Source organism: Nasonia vitripennis, unplaced genomic scaffold (assembly GCF_009193385.2).
Source record: "Nasonia vitripennis strain AsymCx unplaced genomic scaffold, Nvit_psr_1.1 unplaced0148, whole genome shotgun sequence".
Taxonomy (NCBI): Eukaryota; Metazoa; Arthropoda; class Insecta; order Hymenoptera; family Pteromalidae; genus Nasonia; species Nasonia vitripennis.
This window is the reverse complement of record NW_022279927.1, coordinates 747624-771260: the sequence shown is the minus strand read 5'-3', so window position 1 is coordinate 771260 and position 23637 is coordinate 747624. Positions and strand designations below refer to the sequence as shown.

General features: G+C 35.3%; 1 protein-coding gene across 11 annotated transcripts in view; it reads left to right on the top strand.

Annotated features, from left to right (window-relative positions):
- Positions 1 to 23637, top strand: part of LOC107982149 (dipeptidase 1) — a 662392-nt gene that overhangs the window by 500760 nt on the left and 137995 nt on the right. Inside the window, exon 12 of one of the 11 annotated variants that reach the window (XM_032602227.1) lies at positions 13058 to 14645. The exons of the other annotated variants lie outside the window; for them this stretch is intronic. Coding sequence (XP_032458118.1) covers positions 13058 to 13065 — 8 coding nt within the window. The 3' untranslated portion in view covers positions 13066 to 14645. Of the gene's footprint in view, positions 1 to 13057; positions 14646 to 23637 lie in introns of those variants that run through there. 11 annotated transcript variants of the gene reach the window in all.

Sequence of the window (23637 nt, the reverse complement as noted above, 5' to 3'; positions counted from 1 at the left end):
CGACTAAAATATTTATGATTTTAATATAAAAAAAAAATACATCTAATGAACATATAAAAATTTATATTACAGCTGACAACAAGTTGGTAAAGCTGTGTGATTTTAGAGGGAAAAGGCCCGTTAGATTTTTTTTATATATATATAAAAAACAACGAAACAGATGCGAAAACAATATATGTGAATCATACACATCTCAATCTGGTCGACGAAGATAAAAAAAATCATTGGCATTTTCCCAGCCAGAGTCGAATCAGAACGTTCTCATTACGCAGGTGCAAGGTGCTGAAATTCGATTTTCGCAGCAAAAGTGAGAATTGACTGTTCAGGACCAGAAGTATACGTTCCATGCTATAAAAGAAAAGAAAAATCAAAATTGGTATCAGAGATTATTAAGAAAAGAATTGGTTCATTAGCAAAGAATGCGACTGACAACAAATCGGTAAAGTCAAACTCACTAGTTAAAGTTTATGAATAAAAAGGAAATAAAAAAAAACGTGTAGAGAACACTTTGAAGTATTCGTGCAAACTCCCCATGTACACAATATAAATATAATTGCAAACACTGAAAATCTCACATACACGGCATAATACACCACTAGCACAACTCAAAAATTACACGCACTTTGAAAAATATTCAAAACATTGGACCATATTTGAGATATAAACGCAATACACTATTTTCGATCACACAAAGACTCAAATCTTTAAAGGAAAAAGAGAGATTTTAAAATCACTTGAAATCCGATTAAAAAGTTCATCACATGTTTTTTTTTTTTTTTTAATATTTAGCATTGGAACACTCGTGGTCAAACACAAAGAGTTCACACGTAAAATCAACAATTAAAAGCACTTTGCACAAGATATCGAGAAGTATCAATTTTTTTTTTTTTTAATTAAAAGCAAAATCATTGCAAAACATTATTTCTCACAATGGGAAAGAGCAAATGAAACGTAGGATTGCATTTCTCGCTAGTCTACATATACAATACAAAGCATCTTCTCACTTTATACACAAAATTTTGTCGTGCACTGACACTCTCAATACCTTAACACTATATAAACACCGCTGAAGCACTAGACAGGAGCACAAGATACACAGAATACTTTATTTTATCCTTGCCTTAAAACTCGTTAATCCAGTTGATTTTTCGGCAAAAGCCCCAAATTTTGTTGTATAGTACTAGTGGACGAGGTTGAACAGCTTGAATTTTGACTTCCTGCTCCAATACAGCACCTATTGGACCAATGTAACGTTGTTGAAAGATGTTTCTAAGTCTGAAAAGTATAAATTAAGTTAATAAGAGAATTAGTCGCATTTTTGAACGAGTATTTTTATTTTTCAAGATCACTTTAGACTTTTCAATAAATGCAACAAGGCTAAGAAAAAATATTTTAAGGTTAAAGCTAAATAGGCTAAGGTTTTTATTCCAAACAATAAAATTCAGTAAAATTAGCATCAGTAACATATTTTCAAAATATAGTTTAGAAACTAAGACCGTGTGATAGCATAAATATTTAAGGTTCAGACAAATTTTGACAATCAATGTAACGATTAGCTTAAACTTGACAAAATATCGGTGTAAGTTCCAATAAAGAGACTCCTGATTAGATTAAATGTGTAAAAACATTACCCAGATGTTATATACCGTCATCCTTGTGTGAATATACAAGCCAGTTTTGGTAGTATGCGCCTTTCCCCTCGCATTGAATGAGTACGCCCCTGCAAAAAAAAAAAGAGAAAGGTTCATTAAACACAAAGCAACGAGTCCTTGAAGCTCAATATTAATTTAAGTTTAATTATCATCAGAAAAGAACACTCATCTGAATAAGCAGCAACAGGTGTGCACTGCTTGGGGTAGAGAGTCCTGGGCCCACACTCATATTTCCTGTTTTCACTAATAAACACTGTCCAAAAATCACCGACACAAGTAGAGAACACACTCGCGGACCAACAGATTACACGTGCGCACTATTTTCACCGCGATTTAATAACAATAATCGAAAAGGAAAGTACGCGACGCGACGCGAGTGAGGGTAGCCATTGCAGCATAGCAGCCGACGGCACGTGTTTGTTCAGAGCGAACGCGGGCGCAGTTGCATGCGTGCGAACGTGGTTACTAGGCGCGGCTAGGGACTTTACAGCGGTGCGAGACTAGGCGCGCGCAACTAACGCGGTCGAGTCAAGATAGAGTCCAGAAGCAGAGAGAGAGCGCGGCAGCCATTTTGAGCGGGCGCGAAATTCAAATAGTGAATGCGAAGAATTAGCATTTTAAGAGTCTTATGACAATGATAATTATTATTCATTGAGATAAATTCGAAATCACGCTAATTTAATCTTCTTTTTGCATAAACAAATAAATAATTTTTTTTCCTTACTTTAATTATTTCATTAAGAGAATTTTGCGTTTTAGGAAGTAACGATTGTTGATTTAGGCTTTTGTTAATTAAACTTTTTGTAGATTTAAGATCAATATTAAAATTTCTTTTTGTTTTTAGAATAATACTTCATTATTAATTCGGTTTTCTTCGATCAAGAGGCACTTAATTATTTTTGATAAACATAATAACAATTGTTTAGAATCCCAGTTTTGTTTTTTTTATCGTGTTCGTCTAATTCTTCTTATATTTAACAAAATTAAATAAAACCGAGTGACGCTTCATATACAATCACGTAAGAACTTTCAAATTTTTGTTATTGCAACACACTTAATTTCTTTTCTCGCTAATTTTCTCGCTAATGCCAAAATTCGATTATTCAACTCAATCTACCCAGTTAAGATTTACATTCATTTTTAAATAAACAATTAAATGTCATCGATAATTTTCAGAATCTCAGGAATTCTAACTTCTATTAGGCTAATTGGTAACGTTTAAGTTTTTTTTTGGGTACTGGTTTACGGTTTTGAATTTAATTATTAATATATAGTTATCTGAATTTCCTTTTAGTATAAAAATCAAACAAGTTCTTTTTAGGATAAAGGTTATGATAAATTGAAAGGTTTTAGGTTAAATTTACTTTTGAAAATTTCATTACGATTTGCGTGAATTTTCATCAAAACATTATTTTTACCCCTCTACGAACATTATATATATATATATATATATATATATATATATGACCCTATAAACCTCTTTTGCGACATACGAAACCTTAGTAATATTTTTTGTTGTTGTCTTGGTTCATACATTTTGTATGCTTCCAAGGCATAAATCTTTTAAAAAATTTTTTCCTTCAAATTCAAAAGTGAAGCTTTTTGAAAAAGGTGATATTAACGACAAGCGAGAGTGGTGACATAAGTTGAGCAAAATTCTACAATTAATTAAAAATAAATTAAGCAAGAAGAAGAAAATCAAAGTAACCGAAAGCATACTAAATAATTCAAGGTATTATAAGAGTGCAAGAGAATCAATCGATGATACGAGTGACTATCCAAATTATATAAAAGGTACACAGTACTTATTCGAGATGACGGGGAACGCCTCAAACAATGATGATTCAGCCAATGGAGGAGCACCAGACGCGAGCATGCTATTAATGAGCACCATGGCAAACAGCTTTGCACTCATGAATTGCATAAGCGGAATTCCAATTTTTGATGGAAAAAAGAATCTTCGAGACTACATACAAGATCTGAGGAACGCCAGTGAATTAGTTAGTGATCCAATCAAGCCCCAATTTTTACAACATGCTCTACATAAAATAACGGAATCAGCGAAGAAAAGCCTAAACAATAAAAAGTGTAGAAGATTTGATACAACATTTAAAACAGAGATTTGGACCCGGAAGAAATTTCAGTTACTATAATAATAAAATACAGAACGTGAGGATGAGAGAACAAGACACAGTAGGCGATTTTTATGATGAGATAAATGTGCTTCTGAGCAGTGCTAAAAACGCTTTGAAGGAAGAAAAAGGAGAAAGTTTCAAGAACGACATGATGGCACCATTGGAAACTTTAGCTACCGACATGAGAATCGCTATCAAAATAATCAACAGAACTCAAAGTACGTGGGGTATGTGAATGACAGAACATACAATGAACCGCCGCAAGATGAACCCCAGAATTATTATCCACAAAATAATTATCGAGGCAACAACTATCGAGGAAGAGGCTATCAGAACAATTACAGCAATCAAGGTGGACGAGGAGGTTACCATCGTAACTACAATAATGGGCAGCAACAACACAATAATTGGCAGGCTTGGAATAGCAACGGAAAGAGGGGGAATCAGCAAATATTCGATCACGAAACTGGGAGATACTACGATGCACCGCAATATCCGGATAGAAGAAATGACACTAATTGGCGCAATAATCATCAACAACATAATGATCAAGCCCAGAGAGGTAATTTAAACTACCAAGAGGCTCGTCACGACCCCAGAATGGCGAGCCAAAGCCAAGGTTACCCGAGACAGAACCAAATGCACTCAATGCAAAACCAAAGCACCAATCAAGTCAAAAATCAACAGATGCCCAGAAATACGGACCAGCAGCATTATCAGCAACAGTTACAGGCGTACAACGAGAACAAAAACACGAACCCAGCGGGTCCGAGCAACAATCAGCCGAAGGCACCAGTGATGGCAATTTTGACAAACCAGAGAACTATCAAGAATGTGGTCCACAAACTGTAAAGGATCTCAAAATGTTGATTGGGAGGACGACAAGGCCACAGCAGTAAGAATAAGAATACCAGTTCGAACTACTAAACCATGTGTGGAATTCATGATTGACAAAGGAGCCACAGTAAACTTAATTAAAGCAAGTGTATTGGATGATGATATGCCCATCTGTACTGCTGACGCTAGAGAGCTAGGCGGAATCACAAACCAAACTGTGAAGACGTACGCATCAATATATTTAGATATAAAAGGCACCCCAGTGAAATTTCAAATAATATCGGACGATTTTCCTATTTCATTTGATGGGATGTTAGGACGCAATTACCTAAAGAAAGAAGAAGCTGTAATATCGTATTATAAAAATGCACTAATGATAAGCGTAGATGTAATGCACCCCATACCGTTCATTGGACATGAAGAGGAACACAATCCGAGAAATGTTAAGAGAGGATATAAGTGTAAACAAACAAATGAAGTGCTAAAAGTAGAATCTGCCCTAAGTGAGAAAAGTGAGCCTATAAAACAAAATGATGAGAATGTAGCCGATCAAATTGGAGGAACTGTAAACAGAACCCGACAAGTGATTCAAATCAATCTCATAACCGAACTAAAAGAAGGATGCATACCAAGAATAGATGTGGGAAACAAACATCTATTTCTAGGAGAAGGTGTAGTAACTAATGTAAATAATACTTGCAAAATGATGGCGATCGAAGAAAACGTAATCATAGAAGTGGATCCAAAAGAACTTATACCATTTGACACAGGACCAGATTTTCTGCAAGAAACTGACAGTAAATTTAATGACGACATGATTGTGAACCAAATAAAGAGACTAGAAAAAAGAAGCAATCAGAAGAGATCACTTAAATCGAGAAGAATTGGACATAGTCGATCGAATCATCGAAGACTACTTGGACCGATTTCTGCTCGCAGGAGACAAACTTCCATGCACAGATATAATTGAACATCATATACATCTAGAAAACGATGTACCCATCAATACCAAGAAATATAGACATCCTCCGCAACATAAGCAACTTGTAAGAGACAGCGTGGAAAAGAAATTGAGAGACAGAATCATAAGAGAGTCTAATTCTCCGTGCAACTCACCTATTTGGATAGTACCCAAGAAGCCTGACAGTCATGGCAATCCACGATGGAGAATGGTTATTGATTTTAGAAAATTAAATAAGAAAACAATCAGAGATGCATATCCATTACCAAATATTGCAGATATCATGGACCAATTAGGAGGTGCAACGTACTTTTCATTCACTATCAACGGACATTATTAGTACACCAGAATGCCAGAAGGATTGAAAAATGCCATAGCGACTTTCTAAACACTAATGGAAAAAGTACTTAGAGGACTTCAAAACGTTGAAATGCTTGTGTATTTAGATGACATCATTGTTTACAGCAAAGATTTACAAGAGCATGAAAGCAGAATTAGAAATTTGATGCAAAGACTGAGGGAGGCGAAATTAGTTCTACAACCAGACAAAATTGAATTTTTCAGAAAAGAAGTGGGTTTTCTAGGACACATAATCAGTACAAGAGGCGTGGAACCAAATCCAGAGAAAGTTGAAGCCATAGCTAAATTAGCTATACCCAAAAACGCGAAGAATATAAGAGAAGTACTTGGAATGTTTGGCTATTATCGAAAGTACATTAAAGATTTTGCTAAAATTGCAAAACCATTGAATGACTTATTGAAAAAGAATGCGAAATTTGAGTGGACCGAAAAGTGCGAGGAAAGTTTTGAAAAATTAAAGCAGTGCCTCATGGAAGAACCCATACTACAATTTCCTGACTTCAATAAAGAATTCACTCTGACCACTGATGCATCAGACTACGCAATCGGAGCAGTCTTGAGTCAAGAAAAGGACGGATTTGATCACCGAGTCCAATATTTATCGAGGGCACTAAACAAAGCTGAAAAAAATTATTCCACCACTGAAAAGGAATGCTTAGCGGTACTATATGCTCTACATCAGTTTAGACCATATTTATTGTGCCGTAAATTCACACTGGTGTCCGACCATAAACCTTTAAATTGGATGCATAGCAGAAAAGACCCTGGACAAAGACTCATGAGGTGGATGTTCAGGTTCACAGGTTATGAATACACATTTAAATACAAACCTGGAAAATTAAATAAGAATTTTGTCAAGAAATCCTCCAGAAATGACTGAAAAGGAAATTAACGAAAATTTGCCAAGAATCAAAGTAATGGTAATTGATGAGAAAACAAGAAGATCAAAATAAAACTAAAAACAAGGGGCCCACGCAGAACACCGGCTTTCGCAGCAGAGCTCAATCAGCATCCGAAAAGACCACTGCACCCCGACCCAGAGGCAGACCCATAGGGGCTAAAATAAATAAAGAACCACCTAAACTAGATCATAGCGTGATAGCACAGAGAACGAGAGCGAAACGCACATAGATACCAAGTCCAGTAGGGCAGCACATTAAACAAGGAAAAGCAACCAAAACATTCAAAACCATCGATCCAAAGAAACCCGTACAAGCGAAAGTGTCAACCAGGGTTGAAAAATTGACAACAGAAATGACCTCTGTCAAAGCCAGTTGAGAGTTGCCAGAAAGTTCGTCCAACATAGATTCAGACACTTCTATGACAGTGAACCCGTCTAGAAGATCGTCCGTCATGACTATCGTCCACAGCCAACGAAGACAGCGACTTAGATAAACCACCATTGCCAGACCCTAGATACAGTGGGTTACGAGTGGAAGACTCAGAAACAACAGATGACGAAAAGCAGGAAATATGAGATATCCTCTTCGGAGGACAATCAAGACAAAACTATAAGTAATATTGCCATCGAGTTAAGTACAGTAGAAGGATCTCAAAGTGAAGAAAACACTGATGAATACTCAATAGAAAACCTGTCCGTAAAAACAACTCTGACAAAACAGGAAGTGGAAGAGGCTAGTAGAAAATTTGAAGAGAGTATGAGAAGATATGAAATGGATAAAGAAGCGGATATCAGCGAATCAGGGACTGAAATAGAGATACAACTAGAACTACCTTCACATTTCTCAGATGATGACAATGTGTCAGAAGACGTGCGTAAAACCATCTACATGTCGGACCCAAGGTTCGAAAACGAAAGTGACGTAGACAATGTATGGAGAAAAGGTGTCCAGAAACTAATAAAACGAGCACGAGAGAAACTACAAGAAGCATCAGGTCAAGAAAATACAGGAGATGAATCAGACGTCGACAATGTAACAGATATTATACCTCCACCAGTAAGAAGAACCTTATCTGCGATACCTACGATAAAAAGTGACAGCCCTACAGCCAACAGTACACCCCGAAACAAACTCAAAAGTAAAAGCAAACTAGGAGTACTGAGCGAGATAGAGGCCGAAGAAGGGTCAATAATAGACATAAGATTTTCGAAGCCACCGGAACCAACCATGCTATTTCTTATACCTACACCACCAGACTTGGAACCGCTAAATAAAAATTGTGATTCCCAGGAACAGAAAATAGAACGATACAAGACAAGAGAACCAATGATCATCTCGGACACACCAATAGAGGCTTTCGACAAAGTGTCAATAGATACCGTAGGGAAACTTAGAATGACACCGAGAGGAAATTGCCATTTGCTAACCATGCAGTGTAATCTAACAAAGTACCTCATAGCAATACCCATCAAAAACCTACATGCAACCACAATTGCTGATGCATTGACGAAATACCTCATTTACCAATTTGGAGCGCCGAGAGCAATACTTTCAGACAGAGGAACCAGTTTCTTGTCGAACATAGTTGAATCTCTACTAAAGTTATTTAAAATAAACCATTTAACAACTTCAGGATATAGACCTCAAACAAATGGATCACTAGAAAGAAGTCACGCTCCGCTCATAGAAATCATCAGAATATATTCTGAGAAATATGATGATTGGGACCATCTGACACCATTTGGCACCTTCACGTGTAATACTAGCATACACGCGGCAACCAATTTTACCCCTTTCGAACTGGTTTATGGGAGGGTAGCTCGTTTTCCCTTAAGGATACCATCTGATGAAAAATTAAGAACCTATAATGTTTACAAGCGAGATCTAGTACTAAGATTGGAGGAGATGAAATTTTTAGCAGGCGAAACCCAAATAGCTAACAAAGTCAAAACAAAAGCGAGATATGACAAAAAAGTTAGAGCGTTTAAGGGCAAAGTGGGCGGATATGCTAGGTTAATTAACGAACCCCGAGTCAGTAAGTTTGACGCATATAGAAACAAACCCTTAACAATCATTGAATTCATTGGTATGAAAAATGTAATTTTAGAATATCCTAATGGCAAAAGAATTAGAAAACACATTGATAAATTAAAGCACGTAGAGGATAACTCTGATACCAATTCTGATTAATTAACCGCATATAAATGTAAATAAATTGTAAACAATATATTTATAAAATTAAATTTTATGAACTGTCACTAACTCATATCTAAATTTGCAGGATGAATAAATTAAATAAAATTTTGATCATAATTTTTCATAATAATAATGGCCCAAAGTCAACCCCCATATCAAATAGACCCATTGGACCCGAATCCTGGCATCTACTTCGAGAGAGTGGACGTCATGAGGACAAAAAGAGCTGACTGGAAAATTCAAATCTACATCGACGTAGATGAATTCATGCACATACACGCGCCATTGGACTCATACAAGGCCGTCTTGTAGAGATGTAATTGTAGCTGTTTGACGCGAATCGAAGAGACCAAATGCAAACATGCATTTGGACTAGATCTCATAAAGTTGAAGGACCAAACCTTGAAAGAAGTGCAAAAGCAAATAAACGAAACCATTAAAACAATGACACACCAATCGTATCCAACAGTGAGAAACCCCAGAAGCATTCGAGTGAAAAGAATAGCACCCCTAGGAATAATAGGCTCAATAAGCAAAAGTTTATTCGGTCTAGTCACCTCTGATGACGTGGACAACATCAACAAGAACAGAGACACGTTATTTCAGGACAAAACGAAAATCGTGCACATAATGGACCAAAATGCGCACATAGTCTCAGCGCAATTTGAAGAACTATATAATATAACCAAAAACCACCAGAAAGTGATCCAAGGATTCAAAGCAAGCTTAACCAAAACAGTAAACAAAATGTTAAAAGAAGAAGATGGACTAAAACATCTAATAGAAATAACCGTATACGTGAGACGCCTGGAATCAACACTGGACCACTTAATAAAAAGCAACGAGAAGGTCTTAAAAGTACTTAGATACCTGAAAGAACGAAAGATCCATCCGTAACTTATAACAACAAACATGCTACATCAAATTATGACGGACGTAAAAAGAACCAGCGAAAATCTGGACTTTGCCATACCCACAGAACACTTGAGAATAGAAGAAATAACCAAAATATCAGAAGTCGACGCAATCCATCAAGATGGAAGGACCATTGCCGTGATACACGTACCCCTAGTGGTCAAAGAACCATATCAAATCTACCGACTACATTCCGTGGCAGTGCCACAAAATGAGCAAAATCAAACAACGGAGATATTATTCGTGAAACCATCGCACAAATATTTGGCAGTAAATTCTAATCAAGAAAAATACGTTAAATTCAATGCGGAACCCACAATCACATGTGCCAAAATGCATTATGCCCTCATATGCCCAACACTTGGTCCACTTGAGAGCACACCGACATCGAAAGACTGTGAAGTAACAATGCTATTGAACCCCAACACGGCAGCACTAAAAACTTTTGACATAAGATATGGAACCAATGCAAAAACCCAATGGAAATATTAAAAAAATGACCAATCCTGGCTATACTCAGTTATCAAACCAGAACAAATGCAAATTTCATGCACGAACCAAAAATAAAACTGGAGAAAGCCGGAATAATACGACTCTCACCAACGTGCGTTGGAAGGGCCACAGACAGAATGATATTTGGACAAGAAACCAAATTCAGTCGAACCACATATTTGTATAAACCCGAAATTAACTTAAAAATACATGACATGTACTCCATTCTAAATGAAAAAGACCAGAATCTTGATCACATTGCACACCAAAACATTGACATAATTGGACCTAAATCTGACTTTAGCCAAGCCAAACCCCTAAAACAAATGATAGAAAAATTAAGTGAATTGAAAGAACACAAAAGGCGAGAATATAAAACAAATACACTTCTATATAGTGGTCTAACCTTCCAACTGGTTATGATAGCAGGCATAATAGCATTAATAATGGGAATGAAATGCGGAATGATCATACCCTGCCCAAAGTTAAATAAGCAAACATATAAAGTACCCCAAACTAACAAACCAAATCGCGATAACCCCATAATTGAAACAAACCTAACAGAGACCCCTAGTACATCTAAATCAAAATGCAATAAATTAAGTGAATCCAAATCATTCATAATAGAAACCCAATTTAAAAACGAAGCAGAATGCGATTATTAACATACACCTGTACATAAACCAAGCATTAATAGCACATTCCCTAACACCCAAACACAAAAAAATCTATATTTACAGAAAGTGGGAAGATGACGACGTCAACTACAAGCGTATCAATATTCTGCGACAAGTACCAGTTTGGACCGTTGTGCGAGAATTTGAACAAGTTGGGAAACCACGGTGCATTTTTACTGAAAAACACCTAACAGACCCCGGAAGCAAAAAGATCAATATAAATTATGATACAATAATGGAGACCATGCGAGCCAGAGACTTGAAAACCATAATCATAAGAGAAAATAAGTTCTGAAGACCAGCTAGAGCAGTACCAGTACCGATAAGAAGGACCCTAACCAATGAGAACATCCCTATGCCAGCAAAAAGAAACCCTTCAGTCCAAAGCGAAGTACGAGTAGTAACCAACACGCAGCAAACAAGAGAAATGACTAAAAATAGGCTATTTTGTATTTTACCCTGGCAAGGCATCGACAAAGAAAAAGATGAGGCCTTTTTCTAGTACTTTGCGAAGTTTGGAAAAATGGTATATTATGAGACCATACGAGACAAAAAAGGACGTTTATCATACGGATACGTTCAATATTTTGAAGAATCTGACGCAGAAACAGCAAGCAAAAATAGTGACCCAATATACAAGGCAACCTTTGCTGAACCTTGAAAGAGAAAACAGAGCGAAAATAGAACAAATGCAAATATCCACCCATATTGCAAGAAAGATATCGACATAAGTCTGTATGAATTGCATGACCAAATTTGCAGGAAACAATCTAAATGGACCAGTTGCGAGAGCCTCACGACAACTTCTTCCACCGGAACAGTAACTCCTCAGCATGTTCCCATGCTAACTAAGATCAGAAAGGAGGTTAATCCGGAAATAATTCAACAAAAAGTACCAACGATAAGCAACATCGTAGAATCAAAGCTACCAAAACTATCAAAGTTACCAGAGATGTCAAAACCAAGTGACACCATAGAAGTCGAACCAGAACGAGACACCACCATAAATCAAGAAAAACGTTTAATTTTTTAACTGGACCCAACTAACTCGTATTTTGTAACTCGCGTTGAAAATAAAAATACCCCTAAAAATGTTTTAGAAAAGATGGATGTAGATGAAAACTCTAAAAAATAAAATAAAGTAAAAACTCCATTGCAACCAAAAATATTTCTCCTCCTATCATGAACCTAATTAACAAACTAACCGCACACACAAAAACACACAAACACAACACAAGCATTAAACAAACAGAAATAGAAAGGGGAACATTAATGCATAGCGTTGAACCACGTGCAATAATATCCTTTAAATCAAGTTGAAACCTAACTCACATAACCCACTGAAACAAAAAATGTTCTGTCACCACATACGTGAACGTAGAATCTTTCTTTTCCTTTATTCAACTCACACATTCAGACACGAAATATTGTTGTCTCTTGATAAGCCATGGACAACAGTAGCCTGAAGGTTAAATCCACAAACTAAACCTCCCACTCGCTAAATAGAGCAATCACGGAAATAGGTGAATAAGGCCCATTTTCTCTTGCTGTTAGTGGACCTGTTCTGCTACGTCTCTTGAATGTATTTTCTTTCTCATAACTCAACCTAAAATCCACACACACACACACACACACGAATAAAAGATAAATGATGACCAGCGTTTTCGCAGAACTGATATCTTTCATAAATACAAATTAATACACTCACACAACAAAGCTTAACCCACACTACCCAACCCCCATAACCAAATTTCCATAAATAATCAACTAAGACCAAAGAAAAATAAAAAGAAACCAACATCATCAAACCCCATAATAATAAATGGACGAAAAACTAGGAACCCCTAAAGATAAATAAACTGCATGACTAAATATGCTATACCATACCATACAATCATACCTTTTATCTTTCATTTTCTCTTTGTTACAGGAAAATGAATCAAAACAAAGTGGACATCTTAGACATTACGGACATGGGAGGCACCAAGGTCCACATAAAATTCAAAGGCAGAGAGGATAGTGCCATGAAGAACTTCATGATACATGGACCATGTGTCATTTCTATCAAATCGACAGCAATTTCATACCTATATATGGCAGACGTGCAATATGCAAATGAAGACGATAAGCAAAAAGCGCTCAAAGCGTACACAAGGCCAAAATCGCACAACATACTGAAAAAAATGGGATACATAGAAGGAAAAGGACTAGGTAAAAATTTACAGGGTAGAATAGAACCAGTAAAAGCCATACCCAATGAATACAAACAGGGTCTAGGTGCAACAGCCCTAAACTATTATCAGGACCACCAGAACACTGGATTCATCACCGAGCAAAAACAAATATTATCAGCAATCCTGGAAGAACCAAGAGAAGTGATAAGCGTAAATAAAATAAACGAAAAGTCCATAGTAATAAGTATAAGGGGAAACCCAACGCACATAGCAGCAGATCTAAAACAGTTTGGACCATGTGATATTGAAAAAATATACAGGGACTATGTGATAAGGCAAATAAAGAAATCAAACAACATGACGCCTGATACAACTACAAAGGACCAACCACTATTGGACATTCCTACACCCATGGTACCAGCTACAGGAATAGTACCACAATCTGTCTTACATTTTTACCACCCGCATTACGACCACCATTATTTGCAACGCCGATAACATCACCATTATCGGCAAAACCGCAAACCAAACCAAGCGAGAAACCTGTACCGATGTCACCAGTAGTAACCGGGCCATTGGATGATGCAGCGGGACTGCGACTCTGTGCCCAGGTACCGTTGGGCATGAAATTCAAAGAGTTCGCGAGAATTTTTGGCATATTTGGACCATTGGACCATATAACTTTTGTGTTGCACAAAAATCAAGAGCCAGGCACACCATTCCGCCAATCCGTCCAATCGACCACTGCATCGAAAGATTCAAACAGAGATGGGCGACGCCGAGACATGTTAAGAAGCAAGATACACAATATAGGAAAAGGCACCATATCTGTGGAAAACTCGCTGACCACAGAAACAAATTGGACCATGAGTTTGTGTGCAAAATACAGAACGGAGAAAAGTTGGAACTACACAAAAAATGCAGACAATACTTTGAGTACAAACACATAGACACCCATGCAATAGAATGCAAAGGGATTCCACAAAAACCTATAGAAGAAGAGAGGTCCACGCAAAATGACCAGCAACACGCAACAGACAGAAAGGAATCCGCATCGCCTGATGTAATTATAATAGAAGAAATGGGCCTAGAAGAACTGCAGCAACATGGCGAGACAGACCCACTAGAAACGACAATGGACCAAAATCCTAATCCAGTAAGTGGAGCAGAACAACTACTGTGGGTCAAGGATAATGAAGAGCAAAACAACGAAGAACAAGAAGACAAAATGAGTCTTTATAGTTATGCGCAACTGTCACAATATACATATTACATTTGTAACATGGTACCAAAAAATAGCGGGACCCAAAGAAATAAATAACATACTTTTATATTTTTATTCTACATTAAGTTTTTGATTGCAACCCTCATGTATTCAAATAAATATAACATAAAATATAACATTATAAACTAACAAAATAAAGTATCTAAACATAAGACAAGTAGTTAGCGCAGGAAATCGAAAAATACTAACAATTTAGCATGTAAGACACCCAATGTAAGACCACGGACTACAACAACAAAAGAAAGTGGAATATTAGTTGAAACAATACCCATAAATAATAAAAAAAAGAGTAATTCGATAAACCCCACTGCCACCTACCCTAATAAAAAAAAAAAAATTTCTTGGACTCACATAAATCTCGTCAAAGGCTGTTCTCTGCTTAGAATCCCATTAATCAAACACACCAGGTGTGTAATTCAAGCAAGCAATCATAAGCTTGTAATAATAAAAAAAAAAATAAAACCATAGTCAAAAGCATCAACACATGATAGAACACATATAGGTCATGTGCTGAGCAAAAACCCAAAAGGTTACAAAAATATCAAATTTAAGGGAAGAGAAACAACATAAATTGACTGGAGACCAATACAAATACAAAAAAAAGGGAGTCAACAGTAAATTAAAACACCTTGTCCCTCCTAATTTATCGAATATCTCTGACAAAATTCTTTTCTTCCTTGCTCAATCACGATGACAATTCTTTTCCATCTACAATTTCCACTTACGGGACCACGTAACACAATTCGACGGTACCATAATTGTTTCTCGAGGACGAGAAACATTCTCAAGGGGGAGAGGATGTTACGTGACAACTTTCCCGATCTCGCATTTGAAATAATAATTTCAAAAGTAGGTTCGAGAAAGTTGCACGCGTAAAAAGGTACAGCGAGACTCAAGGCCACAAGAGTATCAAGTGGCTAAGAATCTTGCTAACCTAAACAACTTCCCCGCCAACGGCTAGAGGCTCACGTGCGGAGCTACGTTGCAGTTTCGGCGCGAAATTAGTTGCCAGGCCCCGTAAGGTCTAATGAGTGCAACAAGCGTCGACACTGTAACGCGGCTAAGGGGAAGTGAGCTGGCGATAGCGTGGGAGGTCCGGAACCTCTTCCGAGCGCTCTCGAACCACGCTGCTCTCTCACTCCGTGATCGGACGACGAAGCCGGCGGACCATTAAGAGTTCATCCAAGAGTTTGGATTTTTGTAGAGTCAATTAGACAAAGAAAGAAATTCATCTTTTAGAATCAATTAAGAGAAAAGTCATTTATTTTCGGTTTAGTGAGGATTTCATTGGTTCAGGATTGTTTTTGGTCGAAAATAAAAAAAAAGGAATAAATACAACGGAATTTTGGTTTTAATAAACTGGAGTATTTTGTTCAATCCATCTTTCAAAATCACTAAATATTATTTGGAAAAGATCGGACCATTTGTGTCTCTCACATATCAAAAAGATCAAGGTAAGAAATTGAGATAAATTTTAATTGGGATCACATAATTAATGAGATAGAAAGGAGAGAGTGAGAGTGTTGATCGCACAAGCAAGTCGTGCAAATCATTCATTCATTCCTTACGGATTTGCTTGACAACTGTATAGCTGTTCGTGTACATCAGACTCATTAAAAAAACAAATAATATATTTTTGAGGGAGAATTAGCCAAATTCTTCCATAACAGAAATTAAATAGTTAAATGGCAATTACGTATTTCGAATAAATTTATCAATTTATTGTTTAATACGATTTATAATTTCATTGTTTTCCTAACGTCATTGTTATTTACTGGCGGTATTCTACACTACTATGAACATACTTGATAAATCCGTCGCTTAATAATCTTACGGTGAGATAAAAAGCTTAATTTTTCTATGATATGTCACGTCGTGCGACTCATCGCATAAATTTATTTAAAAAACTGAAAGCACGATAATCATTAGAATACAAACATTGAAATTCAAACTATCAAAAGAAGAATGCATTCCATGCGCTGTACAGTTTCGACACACGGTCGAATGCATGTCAGTGTCGAATCAGCGAAATGATCAATCAGCAATTCGCGACGTTGTAAGCGAGCGCTACTTTTAATGTATACATTTTCTGTAATTTTAAGTTTGTGAATATTACAAAAATTACGTTACGAACAAAGGTTTTAAAAAGTCTTACACGCGCTCAAATGAGCAGTTCGTAGTCAGTCGCGAGATTTGTACGCGTCGGTTCGACAATTGGCGATACTTTATTTCCAAAAGCAGCTTCAATTATAAATATAAAAATCGCATTTCATCTCTGTTAAAAGTGAACAATATTCTAAGAGAATTTTATATATTTAGCTAAATAAACAATAGAGTTACAGTGGAATAGAATTCGTGTTTTAAAATTTCTTTACAACGAAATCCTATCCATCTAGTACGAACTTGAATCTGCATTCTGTAGACTAGACATTGCAGTATTCAAAGGTAAGTTTTTCTTATTTATTTACTAACAGTGAGAGTGTTAGGCGCAAATTAACATTTATTACAGCCTTTGCCACTACTCATATTATTACGTTTTGACCATTCTATAAAGGGTAGTCAGGGCGTAACAATTGGTTCCGATACGAAATTAATAAAAATAGGAGTAAAATCACTCGATATAAAAATAATAATAGTAAAGCCTACTAAACTACAATAATACTGAATAAAAAGAAACATAAATAATAGTGCAAATCAACATATTTTAAATACAAGTAGATTGAAAAAAATTGTCGCGTAAACCGACGCAATATCGTAGCGTGAATATAACCGCATTGAACAAAATAAAATCGTAATAAACAGACGTGAAGTAATTTCGAGTAGAAATAACATTACTAGAAGTATCAAGCATAGCTCAGGTGATACAGATAAAGATAAGAAAACAAGCGTAATACATGGCACGGATAAAAGAAACAGAACAAGCGTAATACATGCGTCGCGATTATACACGGCATTGGATCAAATTTCAGCAGCTACTCGCGTTGCGGCGTCGAGATTCATCGTCGTGCTTTACCTCCGGAGAGAGAGAGAGAGAATAAATATAAGTACACGACAGGAGCGAGTCCGTGAAAGAGCCACTCGAAAAATCAAACGCCGGCCGATCGCACTCGAGTCGATTTATTCAGAGTAATTTATTTTTATTTATTATTTTTTTTTTCATCTCCATGAATCGTAATAGCCCACTATTGGCGAATTTTGGTCCGTCAGCGGACACGTGTCGCCGGCGCGTGCGTGATCAACCACACAGGTAAGTTTAAGTTACACACGCGAATTCTATTACATATATTTAAGATACGTATTCATCACTTTTTATTTGTCCCGAAGAAGAACCAGATAAGGGATTGATAAGATAATGAACTGTTAACCTAGACGTTTTTTAAATGTTTGCTGCTGCTGTTGTTACAGTTTCTAACTTGAAGGAGTTTTTTGGAGAGCATTTTTTATTCATTCAAGGTAATACATATAAACTATTAATCGAGTGAATTATATCGTTTATTAGGTTGTTCCTTTATATAGAGGTTAAATGAGAGTGCGTGTATTATTAAGTACGTCTCTTTCTTTCATTCCATGTAACATATATGTTGAGAAAAAATTCAATCTAATATAGCTCAAATACGTCTTATGTATTTTAAATTATGGACGTTTAGTTAACCTTAATATATCTCTCTACAATCGGGGCGAGATAGATAAGTTGTTGCAAACCCAGCGCTTAACAGGCTTTCTTATTAAAGCTATCTAAGCTCATCGGCATTTTTCGCGTGACGGAGAAAAATATATTTGCATTCATACATTCTTATACGTGTATATGTAACGGAAAACTGTTTGCACAACTGCTTACCATCGTCGTCTTTCTAAATTACAGCCGCGCGTATTGGTGCAGCGGCTCAACCCGCATGCATTTTTCGTGTGTTAAGAAAAAAAGGATGTGCTTGAATTTTTTTTCTTTCGGCCTATTGTCGATTTCGAGCCGATTTCAATATCCACAGTTACATGGAATTCCATACGCGGAAACGAGAAGGTAATCAGAGCAGCAGCATTTATGTCCTCACGACGACGGCAATTGATCTTATTTCGCGTAAGCCGACTGCCGTAGCCGTCCGACTTTTCATCAATCGAATAATGTGCGTACGTACATACACGCGCGAGGTAAAGTTGTTGGTCGATAAAAAATCTGGATGTTTGGAATCAGGCTCGAAAGCCAACGATTTTTTTATTTTCAAATCCTTATAACCTTTGATCTAAGCGATCATTTTAGAGCTCTGATTTAAGCTCTTTTCCTCTACTTTTAAGAAGTTACACACGTATTAGCCTACTTGGGTTATGTCAATTTGGAATTTCTGTTTATGTTAAAACCTTTTAAAATATAAAATTTTTTGCATGACAGTTTTATATTTTTTATTGCAGTTGATTGTAGCAATTACACTACATTGTCAAACAACTGTAAAATTAATTAAAAAATTGTTATTAAAATTGAAATTGAAAATCTTTCCGTAATACTGCTGTTATTATCTTGAGTACTTCTTAGTGAAGCATCGCCAATATTCGAAGGTAATATTTATTGTATAAATGTAATGTATTTATTAATATTTTATTTATTAAATTGTAAAAGAATAAGCTTTTTTATCAGATTTTTGCTATTTATGAAATTTAAATAGATTTATTCTATTTATTATATTTTGTTATATGTCTATTTAAAATCAAAAAATCAGAATTTAATATGTCTGCAGAATTTATTCAAAACACAAATAATTAGTGATGGGAATTGTTTATTTCGTGCTTTTTTTATACTTTTTATATAATACTGAAGATAAATATGAAAAAGTAAAAACGATAATTATAAAATATATTGTTCAAAATTGGGAATGTTACAAAACTTATATTGAAACGGATCGATCCTATATTGTAAAAATAACAAATGCAGATATTTACAGAAGTTAAATGGCAGTAGATGGTAGATTTGGCAGAGAAATTGAAATAGTTGCATTTGTTAAGGGGGCACACCACCTTTGAAATTAAAATCAAAATTTTTCATTAAAAATTCATTAAAAAAGTTACATGATAGTAATGTTAAAATTAATCAAATATTGATAAAAAAATCAGTAATATGCTTATAAAACTTTTTCTATGAAATTTAAACTAAATCCCCTCATTCATACCATAACTAATGTACTTTTAAACAATATCCTGGAGTTAGAGCTCATTTGGGCCATTTGTTCCTATGGAATCTTACGGTAAGTGAATCATGGACTCCCTACTATACGTAGGTATTATAGAGGTATATAGAAGGTCTAAAACCATCAAAATAAAGGTAATTATGTCTTAGAATAGTAATAAAAATTTGGTTCATTTATATAAGTATTTATACATTTTTAATGAAAATGTTTTATTTTAATTTCAAAGGTGGTGTGCCCCCTTAACTTATATCAAGTCCCTGTTACAGTGCATAGTACAAGAATGATAAATCCAATAACTTATTGTCAAAATTTTAGTAATAATAACAATGCATTAAAACTTTTATTGACAGGTCCAGTAAATGTAGGACATTATGACATTTAAAAAAATGTAAACTTTAATTTTTGGCAAAATTATAAACGAATGTATCATCGAATTTAATATAAACAAAATAAACGTTCAATATTACAAAAATTATAAATTAAAAAGGACGATCCAATGTTTAAAATGAAAAAAAAGAAATATGATATAACTTAACATTCCAACAGTCATCGTGAATAATAATCTAAAAAGTGAGTGGACGCTTGGCACGAGGGCAACAAGGTGTTGCCGCAGCTCGCTCGCCCTGAAAGGAACCACGTTCACAATGTGGGCACCTTTCCAAAGCACACTTAGCCTAACGCCTCGAGGTACACACACACGCGAACGACGCGATCGCGAAATTTCCGCAAAACGCAAGAACACTTAAGTACGACGCAATGAACAGTGATTGCTCTTGTTAGAAGGGCAGATCTCAAATTCACTTTACAAAGCAAACGTACAAAAGTGCAAGGAAGCCAAACGTACGAGTCGTTTGGCGATCCTAACAAGAGTGAGCGTGAGCGGGCCGGCGGCGTGCGCCTCGACGCATGCGTGCGCGCCGCTCAACGTCACAACGGAGAGCGCGCAGCGGCCCGAAATTGAAATATCCAAACCCGCATCTACACTACTTAACTTATTAAAAATGATCTGAACCCATGGACTAATAAGAAAACGGAATAAAGATAAAACCATAAATATGAATGCAATTCGATTAGAACTAAAAAAACAAAAAGATTTAGTAACAAATATGAATGAACGATTGAACGCGAAGAGACGGAAGAATGTGGTCGAAAATATGAACGAAGAAATATTAAACGCGAAGAGACGGAAGGGTGTGGTCAAAAATATGAACGAAGAAAGATTGAACGCGAAGAGACAGAAAGATGTGGTCGAAAATATGAACGAAGAAAGATTGAACGCGGAAAGACGGAAAGATGTGGTCGAAAATATAAATGAAGAAAGATTGAACGCGAAGAGATGAAAGGATGTGATACAAAATATGAATGAACATAGAATTAATAAACGTAGACGAACTCAAAAAATTAAAAAAATGTGTGTATTAAAAGATGAATACTCAGATTTCGGAGAAATGGATTATATTTATCAAAATTGTAATGCTTTATTTTGGTCTATAGAATATTCAAAAAAAAGTTGTTGTTATAATGGCAAAGGGAAATTGCCTCCTTTAAGCGATTATCCGAAAGATTTCCAAAAATTATTATTTAGTAATAGTAAATTTTGGGAATTAATTCGTTATTATAATAACGGTTTTATATTTGCAACTTTTAAAGCAAACGTGGTTAATGATTCGCGATCTGGAATTTACAACTTGAAAATTCAAGGTCAAGTTTGTCATATTGCACCAAATTCTATTCAGAAATCTGTAAATCATAAATTTCAGAAAGGACAAATTTATACGTACGGTGATTGGAAAACTACTGAAACGAGATTAAATGAAGATAAAAAGTTAGTTGAAGAACATATAGAAATCATTTTTCAAGTTCTTCAAAATAACGCATATACAAAGATATAATAAATCCACCTCTGAATGTGCAGCATTAATTGTTTCAAAAAATGGAGACATTCCATTAGATTACGATCTGTGTGTTTATCCAAAAAATCCTCCAAAAGAAATAGGTCCAACTTCTATTCTGAATAAATTATCTATTCATATAGATCCTATGATTTTCCCCATCGTGTTTCCTTACGGAAATATAAAAAGAAATTCTATATTTAAACAAAATCAAAATAATAATAAAAATTTATCTCCATTACAATATTACTCTTATCGATTAGCTTATAGGCCTATGTCAAAATTCAGCCCTATTCTATATTATGGAAGATTAACTCAAGAATATATTATTCAAGCTTATGTTATTATAGAATACTTTAGACTCAATTTTTTAAGATATAATAAAAAAAAATTACGTGTACAATGTTACCAAGGCCTTGTAGATCGTGTATCGAAAAGTGCTCTCAACAATAATGCAAATTTTGAAAATAACGAAAGATTAGGTAATTTGTTTGTTTTACTGTCAACATATACAGAAAGTCAACATATACATGCACCAAAGTTTTCTTGATCCTATGGCTATAATGCGAAAAATAGGCAGTCCACCATTTGTCCATATATTTGTAACAATCACGACTAAGCCAAATTGGCCTGAGTTGAAAAGAGAGTTACAAAAATTTCCTCCAGAAACTTCATGCAATGAAATTGCAATAATCACTGTTAGATTATTTTATTGTAAATTTCGAGCAATGCTTGATGATATTCTGAGTAGAAAAACTTTTTAAAATATTATTGCTTATGTGTATGTGATTGAATTTCAAAAAAGAGGTCTTCCTCATGCACATTTGTTATTAGTATTGGACCATAAGTCAAAATTGACAAATCCTGAAAAAAATTAATAACTATATTTCAGCTGAAATTCCTGATGATAATGATGTAATATTACAAAAATTAGTATTTAAGCATATGTTACATGGTCCTCATTCAAAAAACACTTTGTGTTATAATGAAGCTACAAAAACTTGTTCAAAAAAATTTCCAAAATCCTGTTGTGATTTAACACAATTTGAAAAGAATGGTTTTTCAAGATATCGTTGTCAAAATAATAAAGACAAAAACTACGTCTATAACAAGAAACTTTATGGAAAAACTGCAAAAGTTGATAATTCTATAGTTGTTCCGTATAATCCAATTCTGCTTAGAAAATACAATTGCCATATTAATGTTGAATACTGCGCATCCATTATGAGTATTAAATATTTATAAATATTTACACACGATCGATCTTATATTAAAATGAATAAATATAAAGAAAACACAATAATATATGATGAAATCACAGAATACATGGACTGATACGTAGGTAGATACGTAGGTCCAATGGAAGCTGCTTGGCGTATCGTAGAATTACCTATTTGCGCTCGTTCTTATAGTGTAATTAAATTAACTGTTCATTATAATGACCTACTGAACTTGCTGACAGTAGCAAAAACGCGGAAGTAGAGCAAAACGTAAACAAACGCTAAATAGGCCAATTTAAAACTCAATGGGTTTTAGTAAAACAATCATAATATACTTTTAATCGAGTAATGAAAATTACAAATGAGCAATAAAGCAACAGCAGACGACAAAACTCCAGAAAACGCAAGAATTACTAGGAAGCAAGTCCAACAAAATCCAAATCTAAAAAACCTATTAACAGGAGCACTCGAAATTCACGCATTCAACAAGAGTTCAAAACTACAACGCTCACCTGTAAAACACCAAGAAACGGCAAAAGAAGAAGATAAGCAAAGGAAAGAAGTAAAAATCAGAAATACAGGAGTTATACCAAAAGTATTAGCACCGGAAAAAAATAAAACAGAAGGAAAATCTGAAGAGAAAACTAATATTCGGGCAGACGAAAATACGCAAACAAACCTTAATGATCAACAAGAATCCTTAAAATCAAGCGCTAAACAGGAAAAGAACTTAGACTATACAACAGGTATAAAGCAGCACAGAAA